Raw genomic sequence first — 11182 nt, forward strand, 5'->3', positions numbered from 1 at the left:
TAACAGCCCAGAACGGCATGCTGTGAATACTGAGCCGCAGCAAGCAGCTTTGCAGTTCCTCTTCACTTCCCTGCTCACCCCTGGGAGAAACAGACTGCATTCCTTTGGCCAGGGAAAGCACCCAACCCCATCCAAGGGGAAAACCCTTTGTTTTAAAAACTGAGCACCAGTCTGCATACCTATGCGGTGAGGCAGCCCAAGCTTGGTTTAGGGTCCGGGGGCGGGGCTCAGTAATAGGATGATGGAGCAGCTATTTTCTCCTCCTACACGTGCACCCCCATCTGTTCGAGATTTCCCTTCCAACTCCAGCTTGGCTGGCAGGCATGTCCCCAGGAAGCTGCAGGCCAAAATGGAGAGAGAACTGAGTGGCTGCCAACTGCCAGAAAAAGAGGGCAACATTTGAGCATTTACCAGAAGACAAGGATGTGCCTTTTCATTTGTCTTTTTATTTTACATTTAAAAAGTGGTTATTGCTCTAACTGGATCAGAGGTAAGGACCTCTCTCCCCTAAGGAGCCTTGGCCTTGCAGCCCCATTCAGCAGGGATGGAAGTCACAAGACAATGAGTGAAGCCTCATGCCCTCCCATGAGGAAGCCCTTAGTGTTGCTGACATCTGCCTTTTACCCTGTCTCTCCTCCCTCCCTATGTTCCACACTCAGAAGTGGTGGCCGACCTAGCCGTGAGAGCTCTTGTAGACCGGAAGGAAGGGTGGTCACTGGGTGATGGCTTTCAGCTCTCTGGCTTGGGGGCTATTGCTCTTATTCAGTTCAACAGGTATTCATGAGCACCTACTGTGTGCCAGGCTATTGCTAGGCGTAGTGCTCCCACACTCCTGTCCGTAGCCACCATTGGAAGACGCAGAGGTCCTTCTCTTCCGTGCAGGCATTCAGCTGCCACAGCTTGTCAGTCCTAGGGAAGGGTCTGCCTTCCCTAATCAAGCACCAGGTTTTTTTTGTTTTTGTTTTTGTTTTTTACCAGAAAGGGGCAGTGGAGAAAGACCTGTCACCTCACACCACACAGGCTCTAGGGAAGGACATGAGGACCCTGGGTAGCTTTCATAGAACCCTGGATGAGATGGCAAGATATGGAGACCCCAGAGGCCACGGCTGCTCTGACTGAGTGGCTCAGGCCTGCTTTCCAGCAGCTTCCACCACAGCATGGTGATTTAGCAGCCCTCAGGATGTCCCACGGGAACGTGCCTTTCAGTTGTCCAAGTCAGCACTGTTACAACTCCAAGAGACTTTTCTAAAGAAATGGGGCCAATACCTTCCACGTGTCTTTCCTACTTTTTCTTCTTAAAACCCCAGACTGATGGTCTTACAGTCAAAATAAGGGCCAAAGAAGATAGAAGATGCAGGCAACCAGCTCGGGGAATCCCTATGGCCCTCTGGAATGAAGCCCTTCAATTGTGTTTTCCAAGAGACAAAACAGATAAATCTCACACACGCACAAAGTTGTGCATCGCACCACAAACAAGACCTTAATGGCTGAATCCAGAAAAGGCTCGACGGCAGCCACGCCCCTGCCCGGCAGGCAGCCCCATGGCTTCCCTGACGGTTCTTCTTCGTCTGAAAGAGCTTCAGTCAGTCTCGGTGCTTGTCATCTCCCAGCAGCTTTGTGCATCTTCTCAGAGAGGAAGGCCGTCCAAGAGACGAGAGGAGGCAGAAAGAAGGCCGTGTCTCATGCAGCTTTGCCTTTTCCAGAATGGGGCCAGGACTCAAGTTGTGTGGCTTGTTTATTTTTTGCAGAATTTGGGTTTGTAGTTCAGTCTCCTTCACTAGACTAGGACATCGGGGAGAGAGAACTGTGCAGCTAGCAGTGGCTCCCCCTCCACCGCAGTCCTCCCCCTCCCTGTGCCCGCGGACCTGGGGACCAGCAGAGAAGAAAAATGAAATCCTTCTCCCTGTAGACAGGTAGTCACGCTTCGATGATGATCACCAAGAGCTTGTTTGGAAACGGGGAGGAAAAAATGAGAGAAGCGGCCAGGGCTGACTGAATAGACTTCTCGCAAGGTTGCAAACAGAGGACATGAGGAGGAAGGGAGCCGGAAAGCCAGGCTCTTGTCCCCTGTGGAGGAAAGGAGCAGCCCTGCCTGCATGTCTTGTCTCTGCCGTCGCAAACCCAGCCTTCGGCTCACTCAACTGAATGGCCAAGACTGGGTCCTGGACCCACTGCCCCCGAACCCCGTCCACCCCCAGCAGAGCCATCCTGCTGGCTGGTTCTCACGTCCTGCAGATCTGCCTCTCAGCGCAGCCTCAGCCACTGCCATTGTTGAGGTGCTTCTGGAGATGGGGGTTAATAAGAGGCTTCAGGAAAATGCGCCAGAAAGAGTGAAGCCAAGAGAGAGGACAGTAAGCCAGCGGGTGTGAGGAGATGGGGGAGGAGGAAATGTAGAGAGGGCCAGATGTTTGTTGGATATCATCGCCTGAACCATGAGATCCTCTCACATTCTCTACTGTCTTCTGAGCTGCTCAGAGCCAGCAATGAAAAGGTTTCATATCTGTTTTACACAAGAGGAAATGAAGGGACAAAGAGGTGAAGCACCTGCCCAAGGTCATAGCACCGCCGCTGCAGAAATGAGCTCAAAGCCCATCTCTTCTTGTCCCACATCAACCAAGAGTTTTGCCCTCCCCATTCACTGCCCCCCCCCCCACTTTTTAACCCCTACTGGCACCTGGCACCCTGCAAAAGGAGAGGATCCAAAATCAATTTGCAGTGTCCCCTGGGTCACACAGGCAGCAGCCAAGCTTGGCTCTGCCCAGCTGTAGCCATGCCAGACCCTGAGCTGACCCCTCTACAGTCCAGGGACTCCCAGTGCCTGAGCCATGGGGCCACCCACCCAGGTCCAAGCCCTGCCCTCACCTTGCTGCGGAGAAGCCCCCCGCCTTGGTGTTCTGGTGTGCTGGTTTCTGACGCACTCTTGGTTTTTTCCTTGTTGTTATTGGGTTCATTGTCCTTGATAATGTCATATTGGCGGCAGAAGAGGACAATGACACCTGGGGGACAGGGGAGGCAGTCAGAGTCCTTGCCCGCCTGCTCCCTCGCCCTGAGCCCTTGCTGAGCTCCTGTTAGGTACTGAGCTCCAGATGGTCTCTCACCTGCACTACTGCCACAGCCTGACCCTGGCCTCTGGATCCTGTGTCCACCTGTCCCCTGACCATCCCCTTCACTGCTGCTGGGTTGGTCTTCCTACAATATGCATTTGATCATGTCTCCTCCCTTCCCTTCTTTTAAACCTCTGAATCCTCCCCCTTTCCTTTAGGGGAAAATAGAAGCAACAGCGTTTGTTGAGCACGTGCCAAGCTGTGCTGTGCACTGACATATTCCAGCTCACGGAGTCCGTAGCACTGTGAGGGTCCCGATGACCCTCCCCAGGTGAGAGTGAGGACACTGATGCAGAGCTTAGGTGACTTACTCAAGGTCGCTCCGGGGTGGAGCTGGGGTGTGCACCCGAGGCCTGCACTCTGCCAAATGTTTATTTTATTGAACTAATACATGAGCATAATAAGCTTTTTTGAAAGTTGGATAGTATTAAGGCAGCCAACTCCAGTTCTTGTGTTTTCCCTATTTTTACTTCTATTCTTGATTTATAGTGGATATTTCTTGGCCTATCTATTTTAGATATTATCTCTTGACTTCCCACCATGGTAGTGTCAGGGGTGGTCAGGGTGGCCTCCAGCCGGAGATAATACTCTGCGTCCTCAATTCTTGTCTTCTTGTAGGGACGAATTCAAACAAGAGACAACAAGCAGGCGAGAATGTATTTGCAGAAAAGGAATACACTCAGATATTGTCTGAGCGGGCAACTCAGCCACCGGAAACCAAACCAAGTGCCCTGCTTAGTTGGGCTTTGGGTATTTATACCCTTAAACTGGAGCGCGCCTAAGTAAGTCTCTCCCTCCCTTATTTCTCAAAAACAGTATCTTCAAATTATAAGGCCCCCTCCCCCAGGTGTTATGCCACCAGTTAGACCGCATCCTGGAGGGGCTCTAGCTCTTCTCACATAGGGGCCTGCCACCTCCATCGTCTAACTGTGGCATGTCATGTCTCACACGTATCCCCTCCAAGCCCTAGCTGCCTTTCCCAGCTCCTATCTTTCGAGCTGCCTCCTCTAACAGTGGATAAGGCCTAACAACTCCCCCTGCTTCCTTCCCCATCACCCTAACAGAATTACATGACCATTTTGGGTTCATTCACTATGTTTATATTGTTATGATTTCGTAAATACTCCCTGTGCCAAGTCTAATAAAGCATCATAAGCAAACCCTTTTCCCCAAGTGCCTGTTTTTCTATGAGCCTATGGACCCTTCCACCCCCTCGCCCCCCGCCTCCCCCAAATTATTCTACCTGAGAGAGCCTGCCCCTCACCTACATGCTAACACAGCTTAGGCATTCAAGTTCCTCCACACAGACTCCAGTCACTTCACAGCCTCGCCATCCTTTACTCCCCCACTTTCTAACTTCTTTCTTGGGCCACAGCTGCACTGAGCTGACTGAGCTTAATTTGTTTCTTGAACACACTGTGCCCGGAACACCCTTCCTTCCTTTTTTGGCTGCTAGGTGAACTCCTATTCACCCTTCAAAGCTCAAATCCCATGCTACCGCTCTTTGTGTTTTTCCTGTTTTCTAACTCCCAGCCCCAGAATTAATTCCCTCTCCGCTCCTCCCATACACAGTCCTATCACAGCACCCATCTCATTGAATTATAGTTAATACGGGCCTGGCTTCTCCCAGACTTTATTGTAAGTATGAGGCTCTTCTTAGCCATAGCTAAGGAATGTAGCACTATATACAATGAAGTGGCTGTTCAGAAAATGCTGATTGAATACAAAAATGAAATTTGATCTTTATCCTCAGGGAGCTTACAGATAAGTGGAAAGGGGAGAGAGAGATAAGCCCAAGTAACTTATCTAAGAAGGGCTGAAGAGGGGCAAACAGTGTGCTGTGGTGGCATCGTGGCAGGAATGACCTAGTGACCGGGCTGGGGAGGTTATATGGAGGCGGTCTCAGAGCCCGTCCAGGAGGAGGAGGTTAAGAGCGAGTCCCAAGCCTGAGCTGCCCAGGCCTGCAGCACCTGGAGGCTCAGGAACCCGAAGGAGGAGAGGCTGCTGTGCCACGGCCAGAGGCAAAGGGGCTGTGGCTGTGCCCACCCCTGCCTGAGGGAAGGGGAGGGAAAATACTCCTATGGTCCTACAAGGCAGCTCTCCATAGGCTATTTTTTTGGTGAGGGCTGAGTTAGGGAAGGGATGGGATCTGGTCCCCAGAGCTGTGCCAGGCAGGACTTAGAAACTTCTGACCTCTTAGCTATCTCCATGCCCCTTACCCTTCGTTTCTGTGAGAGAAGGGGTTAGGTCAGGGTCCTTCCCTTCCCAGGTTAAGTGAAGAAGGGCTGGGAGGCCAGACTCACCGGCCCACATGAACAGGACCACGACGATGATCAGCACCTCGCCTGTCTGCAGCTGCTGGTTCCTCCCCATCTCCTTCATGGTCACCTCATCTGTGGGGAGAGAGACACTGGGTCTGGGCTCCTTTCCTCCCCCAGCCACTCCTCTGTGGCCAAGCCCAAGAAAGTAAGCGCTTATCGCAGTATCGGTGCCCACGCACCTAACAAAAAGAGCTTCTAGAACACGCTGATGGCTACTCGGAGTGGCAGCGATAAGGCAATCCAAAATAAGTGTTTATATACCCATTTATTGGGTCACTAGATGACCTCCTCTCTCTCTCTTAGGTACTGCTTTACTAGGCAGCGGGGGGTGGGGTGGAGGGATGGGTAGGGGGATAGCGAAGGGAGGAGTATGGGAAATTAGTGCTTTCTTCAACCTCTACTGCTCTGGCCTGACCAGCCCGCACCCCACCACACCCCATCCCTTCCTAACAGTGCCCGGGCCTGCCTTTGTTCTTGGAGGCCATCTTCTCAGCCTCCCGTGGCGTCTTGAAGAGCACTGGCTCGCTAGCCGGACTCTGGCCCTGGATGGAGATGGCTTGCACGTGCACGATGTATTCTGTGTCCTCCTCCAGGTCCCAGAGGGCGCACGAGCGGGTGGTGGTGTTCACCTCCTGGATGAAGCGCAGCATCCGCACGTCCTTCTTCTGCCAGAGCAAGAGCCAGCCCAGTGTTTTCAGTGCCCAGTCACCACCCCATCTGCCACCTCTCCAGCGGCAATAATGGGCTCACCTGGCTACCATGCTAAGCCCTTTGCAGACATAATCTTACTTATGCATTCCACCATCTCTGCAGATATCCTTATCTCTATTTCACAGATGAGGAGGCTGGCAGAGGGGTGAGGGAAGTTGCCCAAAGCCATACATTTCATGAGAACTGGAGCCAGGTCCAAATCTCAGGTCTGTTTAAGATCAAAACCACACTCTTAAGTCCCAGGTTCCGAACAAAGGCTCCAGAGCCCTCCCCTCCCTCACTGACCAATCCCCTCTGGGGCCCCCTTTTAAGCCGTCAGTGCCACTTTCCTGCCAGTCTGTCCTGCGCCTCAGTCCTTTTCTTTCTCCTCCCTCACCCACCACGATCTTCCCTCCCAGAGGGTTACCTGCTGAGAGATGGCAAATCCGATGACAACCTCATCCTCCAGGACATCCCAGCTCACCACCGCGGAGTTGGCCTTGAGGTGCCTGACAGTGACATTCACTGGGGCGGAGGGGCTGTCTGGGGGTGGGAGGCACCTGAGCCTGAGCACCCCCTGCGGGGAGGCCCAGGCCCACTGTCTCATGAGTGAACCTGGGGAAGGCTGTGCAGTGGGGAATGGAAGAAACCAAGGCCTCCCTGGGGTTGGCACATGGACCTCAGTTCCTTGGTGGGTTGCAGGGCCAGGCTGGAGAGGCCCCAGGCTCCTTGTGTCCAGGATGGGAACCCCAGATGCCCACAACTGGCCCTACAAGGGGTGCAAGCTAAAACTGAGGGGCCTCGGCCAACGGCAGATCTAATGGAGGGGCGTTAAGAGGTGAGGAGACGGGTGGGGGAGACCTAGGTGGCCAGGGTTCAAGAGCTGAAGGTTAGTCTGATGAAAAGCAGTCAAAAGCAGTCCCCGTCCAATGCTCTTTCTACAGTACTCACTGCACTGCCAGGTGAGTGACCTTGAGGACAGGGGAAAGCCCACAGGTCGAGAAGAACCAGGCTGGGGGGAGCCCTGGGACGGGAGTTAGGGTCCAGGGAGGAACCCTCGGTGTTGTGGTGACCCAGGCAGAAAGATGCCTGTGGAAGGGCCTCTGTGCGCCCCAAAGAGGCAGGCAGGGAGGTGACAGGGGAAGATGGGGTCACTCAGAGCAGGGCCCCTCAGCCGAGAATCAAGAGTCCAGGGTAGGTAGGGCCTTCTGGATGTGGGAAGAGGATGAAAGGGCATCAGCTGAGAAGAGAGGAGGAGGAAGTGATGGGGGCAGAGGGGTCAGGAAGGAAGACCCTTCCAGGACAGGGGCAGTGGAGTCACAGCCTCTGTATCTCACAAGGGGTGGGTGCTGACGGGAAGATCTGGGCATGAGCAGCACCCCTCACCCCACAGATGATGGACCGAGGCCCAAGGGGAGACAAAGCCAGACGTGGACCCCGAGAGAGACAGAGGGACACAGACAGGTGGTGGCAGACACAGATCCAGAGGACAGACAAGTGGGGTATGTGAGGCAGACACAGAGATGGGAGCAGTGAGCGAGACAGCAGTGAGGCACGGAGAGAGGGAGAGAGGGAGAGATGAAGGAGGCAACAGCAGCCAGAGGGGAGGCTGGGCGAGGACGAGGCCAGGCCCCACGGGGCAGGCCAGATGCTGACTGCACAGGGCTCAGCGGGCCACCGTGGCCCACCCGGTGCCTGGGTGCCAGTCCCTATCCTCACACACGCTCACGCACACTGGGACCCCACTGGGCCCCCTCCCTCTCTGACCTGCAGAGTTGGCCTGCAGGGCTTTGGGGACAGGGAGGGAGGCCCTAGGTGGGGGGACTGGTGTCCTTAGCTGCTCCCCGGCCAGGCAAGGGGGCTAGGGACCTGAGGCAAAGTCTTGGGCTCAGGGCAATGGTATGAGGGGACTGAGGTCACAAGACCCTTGCCCCAGGGCTGGGGTGGCCGGCAGGGATCTGGAGACTGGAGGAAGGATTTGGGGGTCAAGAAGGCAGGGAAGAGGCTGGGGGTGGCATTAGGGAGCAGTGAGGGGCAGAGACGGAGTCCCAGGAAGCAGGGGAGGGAACTGAGGACTCCCCGCCGCCCCCGTCCCCCCTCAGGGCCCGGGCCCCCTTACCCGCCTGCACCAGCGCGAGGCAGACGCAGCCCAGCCACAGGCGGAGCGCGGCGCGGGGCGGCCCGGGGTGCATGGCGGCGGCTCCGGCCGGCCGGCCCGGGGCGGCGCAGGGGGACGCAGCTCTGGCACCCGGCGGCCGCTGGCGCCCGCAATCCGGCCCGCGGCCCGCCCGGCCCGGCCGCCCCGCGCCGCCCCGCGCCGCCTGCATGTCGGTTCCGCGGACAGCGACTCCCGCGCGGCGGCGGCGGCAGCGGCGGCAGCGGCGGCCGCGTCCACGTCGGGCGCCCGGGGGGCGGGGCGCCCCAGCTGCGGGGAGACGCGCGGGGCGGGGTGAGGGCCGAGGGCGCCCCCCCACCCCTGCTCCCCACTCGGCCGGCAGCCAGATCCGCGGGGCTCGCCAACTGGCCGCTCCCCGCTCTCGCCGGTGCAAGAGCGCAAACGGGCTCCTCCGCGCCCCACCGTGCTCAGCCCCCGCTGTCCCTCCGCCTCCCCTCCCCCCGCCCCCCACAGCCGGCCGGCCCCCATCGCTGCCCTCTCCCAAGGGAGGACAAGTGCTGTGCAGATGCTCCTCTGTGCCTCTCCCACCCTTTGGCCTTGGGGGTCTCCACTCACCCCAGACCCAAGGCCTTCTGGCTGGGGCAGAAGTGAGCTGAGGGGCGCTATCCCAGCAGGGGTGGGGTACTATAGAGTGCGGGGTAAGTGCTGGGTGCACACAGTAGGTGTTCAGTGTCGGCCATGCGGCCAGGGAGAGGGGCTCTGACTCACTGGAGGGCCTGGCTCGGTGACCCTGCCAGTCCGCCCCCTTCCTTGCGCCTCCATCGGTCTCTCCGTGAGGAGAGTAACCACGAGCATCTGCTTTCTAGGTGCCAGATCCTGTGCGAAGGGCTTTGCTTGCATTATGGCACTTACTTCTCACCTATAAGGCCTGGCTCTACCGTTCCAATGACTTTGGCACGGGCGGAGACTGCAGCCTGGGGAGGTTACTTGACTTGTCGGGGACCCACGGCAGAGCCAGGCATTGCACACAGGCTGATCGGATTCCCAAACCTGTGCTTGCCACGACTGTCTCCCCACCTAAGCGAACTCAGTCACTTTGGGATCCCTGGGACCCTAGAGTTTGCTCGTGCCAACTCCTTCCTGCCCAGAGAACAATCTGGAACAGTCTCTTCCCAAGAGCAGGGTGAGGGAGGGGTGGCTCCAGTCCTCCCCTTTCCCTGCCCTTCCCTCCTCTATCTCCCCCCTCCCCCCTCATTCCGGCAGGCTGAATGCTGTGGGCAGTGAATGAGCTAATGACTCTAAAGTGCTTTGGAGCCAGGGCAAGCAGCCACAGTGAAAGGGCTGGGATGACCCCTCCCTCATTACCCTGGGACACCTATATGCCTATTACTGTCCCTACCTCAGTCCCACACACCATTCTACCCAATCCACTTCCTTTCTGATCTTGGAGCGCCAGGCACCCACCATCTGATCACCCAGCACCCTCCTCTCCCAAATGATCTCTGAACACCAGACAGCTAGGGCACCTCCCCACCCCACACTGACACTCTCCACCCGGGGTCCCTAAGAAACAGGCTGAGGAGAAAGGCATAGACCAGGGCCCTAGGGCCCCTGACACGGAGGGGCCACTCATCTCTCCCCACTGTCCGACATTAAAGGCCTTCTGGTCTTCCAGTGGCCCCTCTGCAAGGGGACACCTTGCAAAGTCACCCCACAGAACCCTCTTCAAGATCTCCTCCCGCCCCCCTTTAGAAAAAGAAACTGAGGTCCAGAGATGGAAAGAGCTTGGTGCAAATTCACACAGTGAGTCAAGAGCCCTCATCGGATGCTCATCCCAAGGACTCCTTGCACTGCATCCTTTCTACCTTGTCTCATTGGGAGGGGCTCAAGGGTTCTTGCTGAGCAGCGGGATTTAACTGGCCAGCCCCTCAGTCCCCCCAGGCCTGCTCTGCGTGGCCGGCTGACCCTCCCCCAGCCCCATCTGCTCCCTCAGCCACATACCTCCTCCTCGAGTAAGTCTCAGTGGGACCCTGGTCCAGAGGGCAGTCCCCTGGTCAACCTGTTTGGTGCGATAGGAGCCTGGGAACCAGAGCACCTCTCTCTGTCCTTTATCTCTTCTCTCTCTTTTTCGTTTTTTTTTTTTCCTCTCTCTCTTTCTCCTTTCTCTTTTCTTTCTCTCTCTGGCAGCTGCGTTCTGCCCCGCCCCACCCGGCCCCGCCCCACCAGCTGCAGCTGGGCCCCTAGGGACCCCCTCACCCACCAGGCAGGAAAAGACAGCCCAGGGCCTGCAAGAGCAAATGGAGTCTCCTTAGGTCTCCTCGCAGGGGCCAACAGGAAGGAGAGGCATTATCTAGAGGTCACAGAGCCCACTCCTGTCCCTGCTGAGAAGAGAAGGAGGGAGGGACACGACAGGGTCCTAGTGGGGTCTGGAGTCCAGTCCAGCGCTGGAGAAGAGGGGACCTCGGCGCCACCTGCTGGTACATCCAGGTATAACCCCAGGTAGATATAGGGCATTGGGAGGAGGGAGATGGCTTGAGTTTGAGAGGGATGGGGAAGGGTTGCTGGAGTTGGGACATGAAAGACGGGGAGCATTTGGAGAGTTGTGGATGTGGGGTGCAACCTTCCCAGAGCCCATGATGCATGGGGTGCTTGGGCATTACCTCGATTCTGGAAAAAGTCCTGATGCTTGGAGCATGGCAACCCGTGGAAACTGGGTTGGGAGTAAAAAAAGCGAGGAGGATGTAGAGGCACCCTGGTGATCTTGGGAGAGGGTTGTCAAGGCCATTTATTTGATGTGTATCTCTTAGCACAGAGCTGGGAGCAGTAGGTGCTCGCTAATGTTTGTTGAATGTATGGAACAATTTTATTTTCTCCCAACATACATTTATTGAACACCTATTCTGGGACTATAGCAGTGGAAGAATGAATAAATGCACGAATGAGGATCTGAA

At 56.4% G+C, this 11182-nt stretch overlaps 1 protein-coding gene across 1 annotated transcript; it reads right to left on the bottom strand.

Annotated features, from left to right (window-relative positions):
* Nucleotides 1-426: 426 nt before the first annotated feature.
* FNDC5 (fibronectin type III domain containing 5) lies at nt 427-10386 on the bottom strand. The gene is made up of 7 exons (XM_080657006.1): nt 10233-10386; nt 8235-8540; nt 6543-6658; nt 5892-6090; nt 5408-5497; nt 2863-2996; nt 427-2500 (listed from the first exon to the last, which is right to left on the bottom strand). Exons 2-7 carry the CDS (start codon nt 8440-8442, stop codon nt 2495-2497), a joined length of 753 nt encoding a protein of 250 aa, XP_080513132.1. The 5' UTR covers nt 8443-8540; nt 10233-10386; the 3' UTR covers nt 427-2494.
* Between the last annotated feature and the right edge of the window lie 796 nt (nt 10387-11182).

The sequence above is a fragment of the Plecotus auritus genome (assembly GCF_963455305.1).
Source record: "Plecotus auritus genome assembly, chromosome: 2".
Taxonomy (NCBI): Eukaryota; Metazoa; Chordata; class Mammalia; order Chiroptera; family Vespertilionidae; genus Plecotus; species Plecotus auritus.